This window comes from Carya illinoinensis, chromosome 15, assembly GCF_018687715.1.
Source record: "Carya illinoinensis cultivar Pawnee chromosome 15, C.illinoinensisPawnee_v1, whole genome shotgun sequence".
NCBI classification, from domain to species: domain Eukaryota; kingdom Viridiplantae; phylum Streptophyta; class Magnoliopsida; order Fagales; family Juglandaceae; genus Carya; species Carya illinoinensis.
The window spans coordinates 9,056,269-9,078,388 of record NC_056766.1 but is presented as its reverse complement, the minus strand read 5'-3'; the positions used below and the strand labels follow the sequence as shown (position 1 = coordinate 9,078,388).

At 31.3% G+C, this 22,120-nt stretch overlaps 1 protein-coding gene across 1 annotated transcript; it reads left to right on the top strand.

Annotated features, from left to right (window-relative positions):
- Positions 1-9,288: 9,288 nt before the first annotated feature.
- On the top strand, positions 9,289-11,412 carry LOC122295376 (probable isoaspartyl peptidase/L-asparaginase 2). The gene is made up of 4 exons (XM_043104382.1): positions 9,289-9,501; positions 9,887-10,120; positions 10,517-10,603; positions 10,720-11,412. The coding sequence occupies exons 1-4, from the start codon at positions 9,340-9,342 to the stop codon at positions 11,218-11,220; spliced, it is 984 nt and encodes a 327-aa protein (XP_042960316.1). The 5' UTR covers positions 9,289-9,339; the 3' UTR covers positions 11,221-11,412.
- Positions 11,413-22,120: the final 10,708 nt, after the last annotated feature.

Here is a 22,120-nt window from a genome sequence, read left to right as displayed (position 1 = left end):
CATCAAATATTTGGATCCATTAACAAGACACAGCCTCAAAAATATTTGAGCTTTTATCTGCCCAATCTTGGGCCATTGCAGCCGCAGTTTGTTGAAACAGTTCAGGAGAATACAAGGGAAATGCTTGGATCCCGAGAATGGATTCAAATAGATTTTTTTAAGTTAATGATTAAGTAAGTATTTTTAAATGATGTTGTGATTTTTTTAAAAAAATTTTAAAGATATAAAAAAATGTATGAAATAAAAAAAAAAAGACCAAATGGCCTCTCGGTGAGTTTCCTTGTGCTAGCACGATCCATGCATACAACAAACACTCGGTGAGTTACATGCAGCAGAACTACTACCCACGGTTACCCTGCCCTTTGAAATGGTTTTCATCGCTGTCATTCCATCACCCACCCTCTAATGGCAAGTGGGAGATTAGAGCAGGAGAATCAAAACTTGCATGCATGGCTTTAGCAAAGGAAGAGTACATGAATTGCAAAGCTTGATCGATCATGTGGATGCATGCACATATAGCCTGGACTTTCTTTTTGCTCCACTAACTTTGGAAAAAGGCACTTGGTGAAAAGAACCTGAAATTGAAAGAAATCTTCTTTAATTATCAAGATGGGTGAAATCAGAACCACCAATATAATATAAATTTTGTTTCCTCTTCTATTCTATTGCACACGACATCGTTGTTGTGACAGAAAGTGAAGGGGGTTGGAGAAATTTCAGAGACGTTTGCAATCCATGGATTAATTTCACACGCCATTGGCCAACCGGCCTTTAGGTATTTGGATAACCAAATACACTAGCTGCAAATGTTTTGCACGCCACACACACAAAAGAAAAACAGAAAAGAAAAGGAAAAAGAAAGTGTTCATGTTTTTCATAGTACTGTCAAATTGTGTCAATTTTTTCGCAGGATTGATATGACATTTTCTTTCAAAAAATATTAAAGAAATGTTTTTCAGGTTTTAGATTAATTCGTTAGCATGTTCTAAGTAGTTGTCCGCTCATTCATACATTAATTTAATTGATGACAACTTCTCAAAGCAGAGATGGGCCAAGTAATTTCAGGTTCAACTACGTAAATAATACAATACATAATATTTTTAATATATTTTTATCATTATTACGACCTGATCAGTATGTGGAAATAATATACTTTGTAAAATGTATTTTCTTCGCAAGATATTAAAAGATATTTAAAATATTATAGCAATCTGCACAAACTGCGATCAAAGACAGCACCTGATGCGAATCTTTGGGAGGGCACAACTCAAAGTCGTTTGTGAAGGAGAGGGAAAGAGAGAGAGAGAGAGAGTATCTTGAAGATTCCACGACACCGGTGGATGGTATTGATAGTTCGTCCACTTACGTTTGGATGAATTTTAACAAAAAGTATTAAATAGTTTATAAATAATAATAAATAGTAGTGAGATAGTTTAAGATGATTTCAGATAATTTTATTACTCAAATAATAATAATAAATTAAAAGACTTTATTGAGTTTGCAAAAGGAGTGAGTAAATGTTGAATAAACATATTAAAAAGTAGAAAAATTGCTTGAAAATAATGTTTTAATATTTTTTTTGAATTTAAAAAGGTAGTATTATCTTTTTTATTTTATTTAAAATTTTGAAAAATTATAATGATTAATTAGATGAAAAAGATGAATGTTTAAAATTAAAAAAATATTTTACATTTGAATACTGTATTTGAGAAGGAAATATCTGATAATACAATAGAAAACTTGGTTACCCAAACTGGGACTCTCCTTTGGAAATACAGTCAGCACTCTCCCCTGCATGCCTGCCTGATGGACTACTTCTTTTGTATTTTCCATTCTTTTTTTCATTGTTAATTAGTATCATTTTCTTGGACTGATTTCTGAAATCATCATTCTCTTAAACGACGAACCCAATAAATATTATAATATATAGAATATTGGAAATAGTTTTGGATCGATTGGCTATCTCACCTTGGATTGTTTTGGGTTATGATTATCAATCTATGCACTCTGACCTATCTATCTTTTTGTTTTGAGACGTGGAATCCCAAGGGATTGAAGGTCGATGGTAGGAAAAGGCCGGAAGAAGTGTTTTGAGTAATGATATATGTAGGTACAATTTACAACTCCTCATATAATCATGTTTTAAAATGAGATATTTATGTGAAATAATGTTATTTTTATAAGTTAGTTTACAAAAATGCCTCTCATTTAAGACATAGTTGTGTAAAAAGCTATAAAAAATTATTGTATATCTATCATTTTCCTGGTAGATAAGTGTACTTATTAGTTGAAATATATATCGATGGATTCCACCATGGGCATTGTTTGGAAGGACTTCATTTTGGAAAATGCCACTCTCACTGAGAGTGCAGGCTCCTGACAATCTTTACTGATTGTCTTTTTTTTGATATTTTGCTTAATGATTAATGAAGTATTTTTGGACGATTTTTTAATTTTTATTTTTATAAAAACAAAATATTTAAGGGTTTTAATTGCCTTGTTAGTGAGAATCCTCGGTGGCTCTAGCAACCCCCCTTTATTTTTGTGGTAGGCAGGAGAGAATATCTTAGTAAGGTCCCACGACCCAAACGTCTTTAGTGTACTTCTAATATAATAATTGGACTATACATGCGTGTTAATATTCCAATTACTTTTTAGTGAATACAAAATTAATATATGTGCTTTCATTTGAACATGGGACAGTGAAGATAACATTGAGGTACTCTTTTACCACATGAAATTCTATCTCAAACATAAAATTCTCATCTCATCATTATAACTTTTTTAAATCTCCATACAAAATATAATAAACAATTCAATTTTTTCTTAATTTTTTCAAATCTCAATACAATAATAATATTAAAATATAATACTTTAATATTTAATCTTAAAACTCAAAATTTTTATCTAAAAAATCTCAATGGCTAAGCAGAACCTGAGTCTAATATCAAATAATTTATATAATTGTATTAGTTGATCAGGATCTCACTCTTTCTCCGATCCTTTTCCTAGAAAAAAAATAAAAAATACATACCGAAATGGTTTCATTTTTCTCCACCCAATGTATTTGCAGTACATCTTTTTATTGACGGGCTTTGCTAGACGCAGTCGGCAAATGCAGTCGGCTGTACAGAATAAATAAATAAAAAAATATAAAACTATTTTTTTTTCATGGTTGTACAGAATGAATAAAAAAAAGTTATAAAAATAATTTTTTTTTTCATATAGGTCTCATATTAATTCATTTTTTTCAAAGCGACTACAAGCCGACTGCATTTGCCGACTGCACAAATCATGTCTCTTTATTGACACACCAAACCCATTGCTGATATGGAAGTCTGACACATTTGTTTACATAAAAATAATATTGGTACTTTAACTCTATTTATGAACATAATGAATATCACAATAGGTGATGTTATACCTCAAACGGGTAAATAACATAAATATTTTAATATGTCAAATTAATGATATCTTTATCTTTAAATTAACAACATAACTACTGTTGTCAAATATTGAGGAAAACCAACTGTCTTTGTGTTTATAACTAGTTGCGGCAAAAATGCTTCTCAACTAAATATCATTCAGTTTTTTCTCTCAAGCTAGTAAATAATATCTCTGAGTTAGAATAGTCACTTTAGAATTAAGTTTGGAATAGTAGTCTAGCTTCAAGTTTTAATTTGTTTTATTTATTGGGAATTTTCCATATAATGTGAATTGGGCTTTGTTACTGATCATCACCCTTATACGCTACACATCACATTTTTTTTATTATTATTTGTAAATTAATTGAATTATTATATTCATTATTCATACACCACACATTTTATAAGAGAAAAAAATAAAAAATTATATATTTTTGAGGATGATGAGTAGAATTTTTTATGTGACTTATGTGGAAATGAAATGCCTGCCTAGCTAGTACTACTACTACATAAAAAAATAAAAATAAAATAAAAAATATTCAAAAACAGTAAGAGGATTGGAGGGTCAGATGAAATAAGAATTTTATGAATAGTAATAAAATACTTTATAAATAGTAGTGAGATAATTTGAGTTGATATTTTATATGGTGTTGAGAAAAGAGATAGAAAAAGTTGAATAAAAAATATTATAAAATTAAAATATTGTTAGAATATAGATTTTTTAATATTATTTTTGTTTGAAAATTTAAAAAATTTTAATTTTTTTTTAATTTTTAGTTGAAAGTTTAATAAATTTGTAATAATTAGTTTAAAAAAATTAGAATAATTAATTTAAAAATATTTATATTTAAATTATATTTAAAAATGAAATGAAATGATATGATATGTAATGAAAATATTTTTGAGGTAAGAAATTTTTCTAGACAATTCCTAAAAGAGATACGAATCCCAGGTTCACTGTTTGATCAGGAACCAAAAAACACGAGGTAATTTCAAGAGACTGCTAATCAAGTCGCATCAGTGGAGGCAAAAGGAAAGAGCATGAGACAAAGTAGTGGAAGTGGAAAAGATACAATGGACACAAACCAATAGATGGTGTCCCATTCTAGCTAATGTGTATGACTCATCTTCAACTACAGCCTACCTCATTTTTGGGAGTGCGCTATTAATCGCATGCAGCTTCTACACGTTAGCTTTAATGCACATCTAAAAGCATTCTCATCACTTACTCATCATTTATCTCAACCAAATCCAGCCAATCAACCTCCTCCTTATCATCCTCATTTTTTAAAATGCGTGCCAATCTTTGTTTATATATATATATATATCTTCCCAGAATGCAGCGACACTGGGACCCATAACAGTGTCGGAGTCGGACCCACGGCCAACTTTTACATACCGCCATTTTATTTCCCGCCACCTAGCTGCCTTGACTGACGCAAGCATAGCTGCGTAGAGCCCACCTGAACCGTCCAGCCAGGGCGGCCTGATCTTCTTGACCTGCTCCTCGTTAATTAGCAGCATTTGCCGTCTGTTTCCAACCTTCTGATCAACAACTTTTCGGAACTGCCAGATCCAATTAGCTTGGCTTGTTTCATATATATTATTTTGTTTTTTTCATTTTATATATATATATATATGAAAAATTAATATTTGTGAGAGATTATAAGATAAGAATGACTATTATAAATAAATTTATTTTAATAAAAAATAATTAATTTTTAAAAAAATAACTGATCAAAAATAAGTAATTTTTATATATATACACTATATATATAGATTATTTTCCACAACGTTTTGTTTTGTTTTCAAAGTTTAATGAAGTGTGAATTAAGTGTTGCAAACTTGCACGACAATTATTATCTGAGATGTTTCTTTTCCAGTGATCACCCAAGTAGCTAATAATTTCCCAAAAAATAAAAAATATGGTGTATGGATCCGTATGGTAGTTGTTTAAGCTCAAGACTGTTAGCAAACACACTACCCAAAGAACTGTAGCCTAGTGGGAAAAAAGGGGACAAATTAATAAGAAATCAGTGCAAAGACTCCTAGAAAGTTGTATGCATCAATGCTTACAACTTGCTTTTCCAGAACATGGGACTTACAACTAAAATAAAATGAAATATATCATTGTGTATTGATAAATTTACAGCCAAATAAAATGAAAATTCTCAGCTTAAAGGAGAATTACAACTTATTTGAATTGTTCAATATCCCAGAAGGAACTGTCATTTAGACCAATTATGGTTGTTTGCCAACAGAACATATCCTCAGCCACAGGACGTGAAAACACACCATCAACAATCATGTAAGTTTTTTTAATCCATGAATAAAACTAGTCCTAATTAAATCTCATTTCCATTTTATCTATTTCCTCTAACATGCACTGCATGAAATTGATGGATGTCTCTGCAAATTCTTAAGATCCTTCAATATTTTCTTTGATGTCATTAAAGAAAGTTCAAAAATTTTGGATAGCTGAAAGTAGGCACAGTATAAATTCCATTATAAAGTTGCAAGGAGTGAACCAATAAATTTTGCATTAACTTTAATTATTCCCACACATTTTCCATTAACTAGTGTGAATAAAGTACAACCACATGCATGGTCTATTTCAAAGTAATCAAACCCAACCTAGGTAAGTGAAGAGAACATCCTGTTCTACTGAGTGTTGGAGAAGAACAGCAACCGAAACCTTGAGATGATGATTAATATAATGGAAATCATGTTGAGGTATAGGCCTGTTACCTCTAGGTTTAATAAAGAACATCACACAGAACATGATTATTAGAACTATTATACTTTGCAAAAATTAATAGATAAACATAACAAATAAACAAAGCTAATCATTCAAATCAAATGAAAAGAATAATAACAACGACAAAAATTACAACGTGTAATATTTTTATTAACCTATGACAAGACAATAATAAGAAAGAATATATTGTGTAATGTTGTATTAACCTATGAAAATATGTGATGGATTTGATATTTACCCATATCTTAGTAGTTGGCATCAACATCATCATGCAGTAATTCGATTCAAAGATCTTCACATTAGAAAGAGAGGATGAAAAGAATATTTTAGCTCACAAAAATTGTACTCAAAGGCACCACTCTTTTATACCGTCAAATCAAGCTGCTAGAGAACTTAATTACTTGTGATTCTTAAGTGGTTGTGCATGGTGAACTAAATCTTTAACATCAAGCCTGGCTGGAAACAAATCTAGTGCTATATTTCTTACCAGAAACTACAAAGAGATCAGAGCTGATTCAGATGTTCCAGATTAACTCGGATATATTTTTCTTATTAAAGAGGCTAAATATGATATCAACATGAGTAGTACTCTACCAGCTTTAGCTTACATACTGAACACATCCCTTTCATTTCATTATTTGTTTTTCTATCTTTTTTCTCATGATGATGAGATGATCAAGAGCAAGCACTTCAACTTGTAGCCAAATGACAAATATGATATCAAAAACAATGGGCAGGACAAGAAGGTTGTAGAAATTTGATCATGACCTTTTTTTTTTCCCCCCGATACCATGGAAAAAATAAAAACAAAATTGGCCCCATGCTTCCTTTTAGAAACATTTGTGACGTCCTAACCAAATCTGCAAGGATTTTGATCTGTAAATTAAATTAATTCTGGGTACTATATATATATATATATATGCTTATAATATTCATGATTAATTCTAAAATGATCGAGTTTTTCTAATCAAATATATAAATATTCCATTAATTCCTTGATTGTGACTGATGTATGCTTTCATGGATGTCTCGTTAAAAAATTGAACAATTCTTCTTAGCCAAAGAATGATATAATACACCATAGATCAACTGAATGAGAAAAATATTTTCCAAAAGCTTTTATGTCATTCCATAAATTTCTGTTAGGTTGAAGAAATATTTAAACAGGCCATTTTCCCTTTCATAAATAAATTTCTTCCACTTGTGATATAAAGTATGCTATCAACAACATATCTATTTTCGATCAATCAATATAAAACTTATTAAAACAAACCCAAAATCAACAAACAAAGAAGAAAGAAAACAAACCTAAATGCTAGCGGCAGTCTAAGTTAAACAAACCCATTTAACTTTTTTGAATGGGTAACCATAGACGCAGAAACTATAAGCACGAAATAACCAAAACAAGATATAATTTAATCAACCAACAAAAGCATTTAGGATGAAGATGGTGGCATTATAGAAGCATCTACTTACATATATTGGCACAAGGATGAAGACGACGACTAGAGTTTCAGAGAGACTGAGAGAGGGTTTTCGACGCAGAGATAAGAGAGAGAGAGAGAGAGAGAGAGAGAGAGAGAGAGAGAGAGAGAGAGAGAGAGAGAGAGTCATGAGATAGATCACAGATTCACAGGTGAAGGAGATGGCTCCAGAGTCTAGACGAGGTCACAAGAGGCTAGGGTTTTGTTTTACTTTAATACGGAACTTGGGTTTCATAGCCAAGTCCAAACTGGGTATATATGGTTTTGTAAATGCGGGTTTTGAAAACTGTAATTAGAAATCCGGTTATCTAGTTTCCTGATCGAGTCGAATAAAAATCGGCCCGAATGAACAATCTAACATGCATGCATGAGAAGCCTAAGCATGCATGCATGCATCAGGCTGTCACCGCTAGCAGCTATCTATTATCATGTGTGGAATGAAAATGCCATGCTTATCCAAGTATTTAATCATAGTGCGAGAATCTCAATCGTAAAAAAATATTTATTATTCACACAAAAATTATTATATAAAAAATATTTCAACTCGATTTCTTCCATATATCTAATTAATTTGTCATGTTTGATCTGCTGAAAAAGATGGTATAATTTCTTGACAAATAAATATTAGATAATTGATTAATAAGTAGAAGAACAACGTGAAGTTGCAGAAGGAGAACTTCCTTTTATAATATACATGAGTACTGCCAGATCGCTCGCCCGGCAAACGGCCCTTAGATAACTATAAAGCAAAAACGATAGTTGCCAACTTAAAAATGAAATCCAAGCCAGCCGACGTTCATAAATTTTTATAAAATATAAAAGATGATTTATAAGCGATAATGAAAAATCTCGTTTATAAAGAAATATTAAAAAAATAAAATATTAGTATGATATATATCACTAATCATTAAAATAAATAAGAATGAATAATAATAGGTTTACTATCTTCTTATTATCTTTTTATTATTCTTTTTATTTTTTTAATTTTTATTTTATGATTAAAAAAGTGAATATTAGTAAAATTGTATAATTTTTAATTTTTTCTTAATATTTAAGGATGTTAAAAAAAATATTTAAAAAATAATAATAAAAAATAAAAATTTCAAATACACTAAAATAGTAAAAAGATCATAATAAAAAAGTAATGTACGCATCATCATTCATTATTGGAGAATCGATCAGATGGCACCAGTGGAGATCATACACTTGGAGGACAATTCTATTCGTCATTTTTATATCACATACTACATATATTTTTTTATATGTTTATTATTTTTATTTTAATAAATATATAATGTAGGAAAATTCGAATAATTTAACTGAAATAAAACCAATAAAAATAAAAATAAATATAATGTTTTATATCCTCATCATCAAATATCTGTAAATTTATGGAAGCACACTTTACAAAACGCGCGCGCGTGCGTGAGTTTCGTGCGCATAGTGACGGGTAGCCCAAAACATTGAAACAAGAAGGAAAATCCTGCAGGGCTCCGACAAGTCTGCATTGAATTGACTGCACGCGCACATATACGGGAAGGAACCCAAATCATGGTTAAATTCCAGCTCACAGATCTTTGGAGTCCGCCTCCTCCTATTTAGATGCCACTCCATCCTCGTAGTCAGCACACGCAATTTACAAAAACAACGATAGAGAGAGAGGGAGAGAAATATGGGAGGGTGGGCTATAGCTGTGCATGGCGGCGCTGGTGTGGACCCTAATCTCCCACAACAGCGTCAAGAGGAGGCCAAGCAACTCCTCAATCGCTGCCTAAATCTTGGTATCGATGCTCTTCGATCCAACCTCTCTGCCGTCGATGTTGTCGAACTTGTTGTACGTCCCTTTCTCTCTGTTTCGGTGGCTTCTTTTTCAAGAATCTGCCCTGTTCTGTTCAGTTTCTCTTTCCTTATGATGTTGCCATGCGGTAACTTTCCGCGTTTGAATCCTACAAAGGAAATAAAAACGAAATGTTTCAATCTTGTGACTATCACTCCAATGCCATGTCTGGATTTCCTCTCTATCATGCATTTTTCGAGAAAACAGATGAGTGCAAAGTGCATTTTCTAATTCAAACTATTCCACATTTTTTTACTAATTGTTTGCATGGCTTCCAGTGTCTCGTCCGCGTGATTGAATTCGTACAAGCGCAGCATTTACGAGGTTTTTACTTATAAAAACAACTCTGTTTACATTTTGTGATTGCGAATGTGTGATACAGGTTAGAGAACTCGAAACAGATCCTGTCTTTAATTCTGGACGTGGATCTGCCCTGACGGCGAAAGGTACTGTGGAGATGGAATCGAGCATCATGGATGGGCGTGGGAGGAGATGCGGCGCCGTATCGGGCTTGACTACAGTCAAGAACCCCGTGTCTCTTGCCCGACTAGTCATGGAGAGATCTCCCCACTCCTACCTAGCCTTCGCCGGCGCCGAAGATTTCGCCAGGCAACAGGTCTGACTCTTACGGTTCTACCCTAAAAGAAATTTATGGGAAAATACAACGAAAGAAAAGAGCATCAGTTTCTCATTTCGCTTGTAGAAAGATCTAAGCCGCCTGTCCCTTCGCATTCAGTTCCACGTGTTTTCACTGAATTTTCTATTGTAATATGTCTTGTGCTTTTGCGTGTGTCTTATGGGTTGAATTTCTGAGAAAAGAAAGAGAAAGAAAGGCAAAAGTTTCCTATTTCTGTGGTTGTTTTACTGAAACATGACGTAATATAATATTTTAATATTTTAATCATGTAATAATTTTTAAAATAAAGGAAATATTCTAGGTGATTAGATGTTTAAGAGTATGACGAATCGTGACCCATCTTTATTTTTTTATTCGTGGTGTTGATTTCTTCAGGGTGTGGAGGTCGTGGACAATGAATATTTCATCACGGAGGAGAACGTGGGAATGCTCAAACTGGCAAAGGAAGCAAACACCATCATGGTACGTTGAATCTCTCTGATTAGTTTCCTTCGTAAGTTACCAAAAAATATCATAACCCACGTGACAGGAGAAACGCACTAACTTAATCCCGAGTATGTCCGGATCGTCGCATGCAGTTTGATTACAGGGTCCCGGAGGCAGTGGGATTGGAGACATGCAGCGCCGTGGTAGAGAGTCCCATCCTGATGAACGGGCTACCAATCAGCGTGTATGCACCGGAGACGGTTGGGTGCGTGGTGGTGGACAGCCAGGGCCGTTGCGCTGCGGCAACTTCAACGGGGGGCCTCTTGAACAAGATGAGCGGTCGCATCGGAGACTCGCCCCTGATCGGCGCTGGCACCTACGCAAGCAATCTATGCGGGGTGTCGTGCACCGGAGAAGGGGAGGCGATCATACGCGGGACCCTGGCGCGAGAGGTAGCGGCAGTGATGGAGTACAAGGGGCTAGGCCTTCAGGAGGCTGTGGACTTTGTGATCAAGGAACGGCTCGACGAAGGAAAGGCAGGACTCATAGCTGTGTCGAATAAAGGGGAAGTGGCTTGGGGTTTTAACACCACTGGGATGTTTAGGGGCTGTGCTACTGAGGATGGTTTCATGGAGGTCGGTATTTGGGACTAAGAACGATCTTGTGGTTATTGTATCAGGGATGCCATAGCTTGCTAAACTGCTATGGTGGTGTTTGCTGTTGATCTCTGCGCTTTGATTGCGTTTCTTGTGCTCACAATATATGATAGTGGGAGCTACTTTTCATGTAATAGAAACGCAAAAAGTATATGTAATGTTGGAAATAAATTGCCTTAAAGTTCACAAGTGTGATCCATTAACCATCCTACATTTGGTCCAACTGACACTTGTGGCCCATAGATGACCACACTATCTAGCACAATTTTGAAGGGCTTCTTCCTTTTTCGAGGGACAACATCCTTCTATCACGACCTTTTTCAAAGGATGACATTCCCAATTGCTTCCCTATGTGAGGATTAAGAAGATGAGTACGTCTCAATATTATGTAAAATTAACATGATTTGACATAGTATGTTAGATTTAAGAATAATAAAAATAATTTTACATTTTAATATTAAGTTACAGCAATCTATAAATTTGTTTTTATAAAACATTTTTCTTGATCTCAATTACATGAAAACAGTGAGTAATTTCCTATGGTGACTTTCAACCATATATAGTATAGTGAGTAATTTCCTATGGTGACTTTCAACCATATATAGTATTGTAACAAAATATGGCGGTTCCTTACTCAACTCGATCATGGAATTACATGACTCTAGACCAATTTTTTAGATCTCTCGTCTTATATATTGAGAAAGAAAAAGAAAAATTTAGAAAATAAGGAAGAAGCCGGGGAGATGGTTTCAAAATGTGGAAAGTACTATTGAATTAGCACATTAACATTAAAAGTCAATTGATCATGAAAGAGATTTCCAAGAATAATTGATGACCAAATTAATTGATAATTCGAATTGAAACTGCCAGATCGAGATCAGATCTTTTTTCTAATTTTAACAGTAAAATTAGAAAATTGCAACAATTTAATAACATATATGTCTAAACAGTTACTAGTTTTAATGAAATTTGAGTACTGGCTCCCTTTTAGTATATATGTCATGACTAAAACACCAATATACAAAGTTTTATTACATATGACGTCCTATATATATATAAATGATATCTGCAGTTTTAGAGTGTTTTTAAAAATGGATAAATTTGAAACCTACATGAAAAAATTAGATTTTTAATGATTTACCTCACTATTTTTTTAAAAGAGCATGCGAGGCTTACTCATCGGCCTAAAATTATATCTAACATTATTTCTTTTAATATCTATATGGGAAATATTTTAAAAACATAGAGATTGTATAAAAGTAAACTTACAGATTGATATGGCTTAATGTGGTACATCAGAATGTAAAGTTACTTTTATTGTAAAGTAGATCTAACATATTCTATAAAATCACATCAATTTATAAGTTTACTTTTATATAATCTCTTTGTATATGTAGCAGTATTCACGTCAATATTCTTGTTATTATTCTGTATTCAAATGGCTTAAATAATGTGGCTTAAATAATATGTCTTAAATAATGGTGGTGGCCCAAAGTTATATTGGATTCATGGAGCACATGTATATAGATAAATGTGATGAGGAATATAGAATAACAATGTTGATAATATGACATGAGGAATCATCAAAAGTAGGAAGGACGTACTTTTCAATCTTTTCCACAAATTTTAAGTGGCCGGCAATAATATTCGTAGCTTATATATGTTCCGAATAATATTCATCTATGGAGTTCATTATTTGAACTTTCTTTTGTGCTTATCCAAACAATTAGTGGTACATACAGCATCTTAATCCATATAGAATTAATTGTCACACCCATTAATCATAATTGTATACACCTAGCTAGCTAGCTGTTGAGCATGATTGTGTCATAACAAAGCTATCTGGTACAACATCCGTCTCCTCATACTTTATTAATAGACATGTTTCAATAAATAAATAAATAAATAGATATATGCACTAGGCGGGAGTAACGTGCAACGTTTACATAGTTTTATAAAATGGTTATTTGTAAAAAATAATATATATTTTATAAAAATTATTAATTTCACTTAATAATTTAAGGCATATTAGAGAAAATAAAAATATTAGTTCAAAATATCATATAATCCAATACATGTTTATAACATCCATAATTTTAGTAAAGATGCATGCAAAAAATTTAATAAAAGTCCTACAAAAATGGTAGTTTAAAATATGTGTTATTTGATATTTATACTATGATTCATCAATTTGTGTTATGCAAGTACAAATTTGTTAATTCGTAAGCAATGCATATTTGGGACCCTTCAAGGCATATTTGTTAATAATTGTAGTATGTAATATTCATTTAAAATGAGGAGATTTGTCTTGTCGTTTTCCTATATTAAAAAAATAATAATAATAAAATATAGATGTAGGAATTAATAAAAAAAGATATTAATTTGTACATTATCCGAACTATTATTTTAAATTTAACGTGTTTCTCATTAATTTATTTTATGATTTTAAAATTGTGAAATTTACTTTGACGTACTTTCTTGGTATTGATTATTGTTTTCCATTTAAATTGTTTTTTGCTTTAATTTATTTCATTTTTGGGCTTTAATTATTTTATTTTATTAATATTTAGTTGTAGTATTTTTATTTGACTTTTATCTATTTTTATTATGCCCTTTTTATTTTATTGAACCTTTATTTTTTAGTTTGAGCTTGTTTTTAATGGGTTTTCCTTCGTTTTTGGGCCTAGCCCATTCAAAATTGAAGCCCAGCCCTTGTGCCTTGTGAAGCCCAGCCCGTTAGTCTTCATTTCAGCCATCTCTTCCTCTTGAACGGTGTGTTTTGGCCTCAATGCTCTTAGGGCTTGAATTCTTTTATTTTCTTTCTCCAGCCGCACGCCTCCTACTTCTTTCTTCTTATTCATTGTTTCTTTTCTTATTTTCTTCTTCTCCTGTCCCGATTGCACCTCTTCTTTCGTTGGTAAGTTTTTCTTTTCTCTTTAAGTTCTTTTCCTTTATTTTTCTACTATTAGATTGTGTTTCTCCTTATTCACCAGTGTTGTGCTTTTTCTTCCTCTGAAATTCTTGGTGCCGCAACTCCTATCTTTTCTTTCCTCTTCTATTTTCTTTTTCTTTCCCTTCTCTTGCATGCTCCCACTCCTCCTCCTTTATTTTTCTAGTTTCCTTTGATTTTCCTCTTCATTTCTCTGTTGTGCCAATCTGCAACTTCTTCTTTTTCTTTTGTTTGGTTTCTTCTTCTTCTACAAACCCGTGTTGCTATTGCTACTGCTGCAACCCGTGACTTCTCCCTCTCTGTTTTTGAGTTGCAGCACCACCCACCTCCTCCAGCGAGCAACCTCCATTTCTTCCCCAAAACCATGAGCGTTGCTTTGTTTTTAGCCCATTTTCGTGCCCTGTTTTCTCCCCCCAAAGCCATGAGCCTCCATACCGTTTCTTTCCCTTGATTTCTCCATTGATTATTTCGTGTTCAAGCTTGTGAAATCACTTACATTTCCATTTGATTTAGTCTCATGGTTGGGTACACTGGAAGGGGTAAGTAACGGATTTAATTACAAGTAACGGAGTTAAATACAAAATTAACGGAAAAACAAGATTTTCTGTTAGAATAACAAATTCCGTTTCATAGATACTTTTTATATATAGAAGATATATATAATATTAGAATAAATGATAATTAATTTTTCATGGGCAATCGTCAATATATATAATGGGCAATCACGATCAAGATTTAATATATCATCATTGTTTATAAGATTATGATCATCCATTAAACATGATTGTTTTGTGATCAGGAATATTAATTTTAAAGTTTAAAGATGATGAAATTTCAGAATTTTTTTTCATGATGCAATTAATCATGAAAACAAACATGGGGTGCAATTAAATCCCTAGCTCCATGTGAATCATGTGCCATATAATTTTCTCTCTTGTTAATCATATTATTGTCATTCATCTTAATTAATCAATATTATAAGCTCCTGGCTATGCTGAAATCAATTAATTATTTTAATACAAAAATTTTATATGCAGTCGTTTTTGTTTACTTCTTGTGCATTCTACTAATATAGTTGGCTGTGTCACTTTTTTTTAATATAAAATAAGAAATGATAATTGCAGTCATGAGTGTATAAAAGCTATGAAATCACTTTGAAAAAAGTGATAAATACAAAACTTACATAAAAAAATATTAATTTTTTAATAGCGGACCATATTCTTTTTCAAAGCAACTGCACGATACTTGTATACTCCACGACTGTACGTAGCATTACTCGTATAAAATAACTATTTTGGTCAATCACATCAATAGAATACGTAAGAAATACGTAAAAATAACTATATGCGCATTGTGTAGAGAAGATACACCTATAGGTAGTCGATCTTTTTTATTCCCATAAGATGTAACTAATTTCATGAGAGCTTTTATATGTATAGGGAAAAGGAAAATGATGTAACTTCTTAATGATTTCTCCTAGACTTCACGGCAATCATCACATTAAATCATAATTCCAGTCCCATACATGAGCTGAAGTGCATAAATAACGATGATCGTGCATTTAAAACCCACACATTAATCAACGGAATCCCTCATGTTAGATCGTCAAAAAACTTACCTTGATGGCGTGAGGCAACCTCTACTAGTCACCGTGGCTAGCCTAAAAACAAGGAGAGAAAGAAAGAGAGAAATGGGCGAAGAGAAGAATAGGCTTATCGGAGCCTGGCAGACGGAGTGAAGTTGGGTAGTGATGCATGGAGGAACAGAAAACGGCGCGGCAGGGCCAAGGGCCAATGCTTTCCTTTTTTTTTTAACAAACAGGTTGGGCGCTAAGATGGTTTTTGGACTCTTTAATGGGTTGGACTTCTCTTATGAATATTGGGTTATGACATGTGATCTTAATGAAAATTGCCTCCCATTTTCTGGGCTTGAAAAGAAAGCTGATATATAAACTTTTTATTATTATTATTATTTTTAACATTCAATATTTTTTTATTTCTTTTTTACTGCTATTCACAGAGTATTAGAGATCATCTTATTATCCAAACACAACTTAAGCCAAAATACGACTTGAACTTTTCTTGGATTTTCTCATATATTATTTAGGTGTTTATTATTATTATTTATTTATTGAGAAGTTTGAAATTTTATTGAAAAGTAATGATAAAATAATGAAACTTAGACTCCAAACCAGCCCTTAGACTCCAATAAAATAGAGAAGTTACTCTATGCTCGGACATTTAAGAAATAATATGTAAAAAATACCCAAATGCTTCCAAACAAAATCTAAAGCCCAAGCCCACTTGTCTATCTTGGTTCCCGCGCGGTTTTGTACACAAGACCAACCAATAACCCTGAAGCTTAGGTCTTCGGCCTAGATTGCATCATTAAAAGGCAAGTCCAGCCCAATCATAGCATGCTTTATTTTTTGCTTTTGGCTTTTTGTTCTTTTCAATTTTTGGTTTTATGTAATGTTTTGGGCTTTCTGTCTTTGGTCCATAGAGCTGTAAAAGGTTGTCTGTGAACAACTCGAGTTTGTTTCATTACTCTTTATTAAATGATTGAGATTTGAATTTTGAAACGGATCAGATTTATATAGACTCAACTCGGCTACTCTTCTTAGCTCATATAACTTTGTAGTTCTTGCTTTTCAAGTTTTATTTTTACCTTTACAATGAGACCATCTTGAGTGTTCGAAGCTGTAAGAGGGAAAAATCTTCCTAATGTGATATATACCTTTTTGATCTTTGTACATAAGCTGTAAGGGTTTAAGCGAACCAAGTTCAAAAGAAGACGGAATTACTACAAGTTACAAGAAAACTGTTTATTTATAGTTAGTTATTTCTTATTAAAATAACTATTTCTTGTCAAAATGAGTCTATTCACATAATAAATACTCATTCTCGTCATAAATAATTATTCGAGCAAGTTTGAGTTTATTCATGAGCTACTTTATTTTGACAAAATAGCTAAATGACTGAAATTATATTTTATAACTTTATTTACAAATTTTGACAAACAAACTTTAACCTTTATTAATATCTTTACATAGTTTATTTATACATATATCAATAGTATCAAACTGGATTACTTCACTTTCATCACCTTCCGTGAGATGGAAACCCTCCCATCTCCTTGAAAGATCATCCTCCTCCATTGCCATGCACAAGACTTAGACCAAACTGAGAAACTAAACCTGTGTTTTCGAAACTTCTCTCAACCAAGAATAGAAGGATTGAGGAGCTGATTCTAACTTTGCAACAAAAAAAAATGTTCAAATCTCTATTAGGGTTGCAACGTAAAATTAATCAACTACAAGAAAAATTACTTTTTGTGTCACTTAAATTTATCGCAAAAAACACAAAACGTGTCACTAATAAATAATCGCGAAGGGCTTTGTACTTTTTACGACGAATTTAGATGGCGCAAAAGGTTATTTTTCTTGTAGTTAAACAAATGGGTAGTTAATTATAGTGTAAACTGAAATTAGTGGTAGTTTGTCAATTAAAAATTGTAATTTTCCTTTCTTACGATGGTGAAAATTTAAATAATTTTGTCTAATATAATGCTTTATTTTTTTAAAACAAATATCTATTTTAAGTTAATTAAAGAAATCTGAAGAAAAGTTAAATGTGAATACCATTGTATGTATTTTGTTTATAGGGATGAGTGATCCTTTCTAGATCTTTCGTGATGGATTAGTGTACCCATTTTCAGTGTAATTGGAATATTTCTCTTGATCACATCCATCCATACCATATTATATAGCTAGTCAATTATGTGAAAATGAATTAAATTCGTGATCTCTTAATTAAGAATCTCTTATTTCCGTCTTTACATATATATATATATATATTCTCGAAACCCCATTGTTTTAATGCTCTGAAGGTACTTGGAAAAGGGTCGCAGAGAATAGTCCAAGGCAGGCAGAGGACCACAACACAAGAAAAAAGAAGAAGAAGCTGGCATGCATGCATGCATGCATGAGGAGAGAAAGAAAACGTGAGATTGGGGACTGCTGCAATTCCATTTTAGCTGATACGTACTACACTTGAAGGCCGGGGACCATATATCTATATCACCTGTCTGCAAAACAACAAAGCACTAACTAAAACAACCCACTTGAAAGTCAATTATGGCTGCTAATCTTAGTATATATCCATGCATCCTAGATTACATACTAATATCACCTGTTCTATCGTAGTAGAGGCTTTTTTATTAAAGAATGTCGAACCTATAAATCTAATTACGTCAGTTTGTAAATATCATTTAAATTAAAAGCTTGTCATACGTGCGTACTACTATAAGAAAATTGATTATTTATAATCAATTATTTCTAATAAAATGACTATTTTTAATTAAAATTAATTATAAATAGTCTTTTAATTATAAAAAAATTAGTTACAAAAACTCATTTTTTTTATAATGTGTATATATTTATATAATTGCGTATATATTTATATAATTACAAGAGTTATTCATAATAAAAATGAAAATTTTTTATTAAAATTAAATATATTTTTATAATAAATAACTTCGCGTGTGTATATATATTTATATAAACTAATACAGTAGCGCTAGCTGACGTCTTCTCTTCATTTTTCTAGCTGGAACAGAGGCAGGCACACAGGGAAAGAGTACGGGTCTATTTAGTACTGTTGCTCCTTCTAGAGAAGAAAAGGAGCAAATGCATGCGCGCAGTAGCAGTCCATGCATGTTGGCGTGGGTCCATTATTTACTCAATTATGGCATGCACTACATCTGTATAATATAGACAGCTCTTCTATCGATCACCCTGAGAATCTGCAGTCCTCCTATCTTTTTTAGAGCTGCTGAGAAGAATTAGTATAGATTATTAATGTACCATCAGATAGATTAGGTGCCTCCAAGTTTGTGAATGAAAAATAAAGGTTTTAATTAAAAGATAGAGATATAAGCTCATAACATCAACTGATATCTACATAAATATTTTCAACCACATCAATAAATATTATAGGACCCACGTTGCGTCAATTTCATTGACAAATAAAAATTTTAAATTCAAACAAGAACTTGAGTTAGAATTCTTTTTTTCTCGATCAACAAGAGCTGTATGAGCAAGGACTTGAAATTTTGAATACAATATTTATATACAGAGTAATGCTATGTATAATTATAAAATACGTAAGCGTTATATAGTCATTTTAAAAAAGAATAAAATTTATTATTAAAAAATTAATTTTTTTATATAAATTTTATAATTATTTAATTTTTTTAAAATAATTATACGATACTTATACAATCACGATTGTAATAACCATTTCTCTTATATACCGGAGTTGTTGTCATGGGGTGGAATATTTTCATGATTCAATTGAACAATTAAAGACTTACTTCTGCAAATATTTATTATTGTTTCAATATTTATATTTGCATTAATAAAGTGATCTATGATTCTATGTTGTGTGATCTGATCTTATCATATATATATAGTTGTAATTAAAGAGATAAATGTAGGCCAATTTTGACACAACATAGTTGTTTAATTAACACAAAACGACATCTCCATTAATAACTACGTTAATTACTAGCATGCCTGTGTTTGGTATTTTGCTTTGGTGGGTCAACCTATCATTTTGATGCCAACTAATTGACTACTGTCTCAACCATTGGAGGATATATATATCAATCAAGCAAGTGGCTCCAGCACTTCTGAAAACGACCCCAGAAAAATTGATAGCTTTCAAATACGACATAACACGATTTTCTAGAAGTACTTTGTGCTTGCAAAATTGATTAGAGCTTGTTTAGATGTAACGTAATAGACTTTTGTTGCCGTTTCGCCAGTGCCTTCACGAATTTAATTCATAAATAAATAAAACCGATTTTTTATAACATATATAATTGTCTTACAGTGTGTAAGTAATTCGCACACTTTTTTAAATAAAATTATTTTTTTATGTAAATTAAAAAAAATTAAATAAGTATGCAAAATTTGCATATTTTAGAATCATAAATATTAATATCTAAAATTTTATGTGCAGTTATTTTGTATATTCTTTTATACATTCTATTAATGTGATTGGTTGTGTATTAAAAAAATTAATACAATCAATTATATCAGTAAAGTATACAGATAATACGTAAAAGTAACTGTTGTAACATTACTTAATATATATGTGTGTGATGTTACACTCACATAGGATTCTCGCATTGAGAGTCCTTACGGAATAGCAATTTTTTTTCTACTATTTTTCAAATATTTTTTAAAACACTTTAAACGTTTTTAAAAAAATATAAAAAAATCATAAATTCATTAAAAGCACTTCTTTTATTATTAAGTTATAAAATAAAAACCCAATCGATAAGTTTTGTCGGTAAATTTTATAGGTGAGAATAGTGTTATATATATATATATGTATGTATGTATGTGTGTGTTTATATATATATATATATATATATATATATATATGTAATCTGAGATGAAAGACTTGGGTTTAGTTGTAATCCACTTTCTCTGTTTAATGGATGTGTATGGACAAAGACGTTTACCAAAATGTTTAATTATGGAGTGGGGAGACAAATGGAGATAATTCAATCAACCAAGTTGGAGTAGAAAAGGTTTTCAATCCTATAAGCAAATTCTGACTTTCTGAATAGTCAATTACTGGATGGCCCCAATTAAGTAATACGTCTTTTCTTTCTTTTTGCGTGAATGAAATACATATACAATATGTATACATGCAGCTAGCACGAGAATCACGATATTCTTCTAATCATTCTTTTACTTTATTTCACTTTTTCTTTTATGGTTTTCAGCTAAGCATTCCATCCCATGAAAGTTATGGACTAATCACTTTTCATTAAAGTCGATAAAATAAAAGATTACTAAGAGCTGGTGGGAGTAGCATGACTTTTGTATCTAATGCATCATATTATATAGCTTTATCTATTTGGTTTCAATATTTGAGATAAAAGTGAAAATGAATGAGAGGACTTCTTGAAACTCAAAAGGGTTTGAGAAAAAAGTTGATTGCTAAATAATTATACATCACTCTCGTATAATTAGGATTTTTCATTTCGTATGGCGATGTTACAAGTTGACAAACGTTTTAATCACAAAAGATTTTATAAAAGTAAATTTATAAATTGATGTACTTTGATATGATACGTCAGATTATAAAATTATTTTTATTATAAAGTATATATAATTTATCACATAATTAAATTACGTTAGTTTGTGAGTTAGTTTTTATGAATTCTCTTTGTGTCATTTATTTTTTCACCAATCTTAATGGTAAGAAAAATGGTCACCCTCAAATAATTAGGATTTTTCATTTTGTATCCAATACGGCAATATTATAAGTATTTCATAAAAATAAATTATTTTGATATAGTACGTTAGATTATAAAATTATTTTTATTATAAAAAATATATAATATATCACATGATTAAGTCACGTCAATTTATAAATTAATTTTTATAAATTCTTTTTGTGACTTTAATACTTATCTTACAAATTATATTATGGGCTTCAACGGTAAAGATGGTTAAGATATTACCATCAAAATTGTTTAACGTCACTTGTTTTTTAAAGGATCATGTTATTTGTCGGTTTTTTTGTTTATAGGATGTCATGATAGGCCAATTTTGACAGTTTTAAATGTGAAGTGTGAAATTACTGCCAACAATTTAAGAAAAATGATCTTTATAGTTATAAATGTATAAGTACTGTGTAATTATTTAAAAATAAATAAATATAATATTTATATAAAAATAAATTAATTTTTTAATAATAAATTTCATTCTTTTGATTAAAATGACTATTCTATGTTTATATATTCTATAATTATATATAATATTACTCATTATTTAATTTAATGCTACTGCGACGTTTGTATAGCTCCAAACGAAATCTCCTTTAAAAACCTACAGAAATAACTAAGAGCTAAAGATCAGAGACGTAA

Bases quoted from the DNA above. Each gene is read 5' to 3' on its own strand.
- LOC122295376 (XM_043104382.1), top strand. From the start codon at position 9,340: ATGGGAGGGTGGGCTATAGCTGTGCATGGCGGCGCTGGTGTGGACCCT. The intron at 9,502-9,886 runs GTACGTCCCTTT...TGTGTGATACAG, and splicing joins TCGATGTTGTCGAACTTGTT to GTTAGAGAACTCGAAACAGA. The intron at 10,604-10,719 runs GTACGTTGAATC...CGTCGCATGCAG, and splicing joins AGGAAGCAAACACCATCATG to TTTGATTACAGGGTCCCGGA.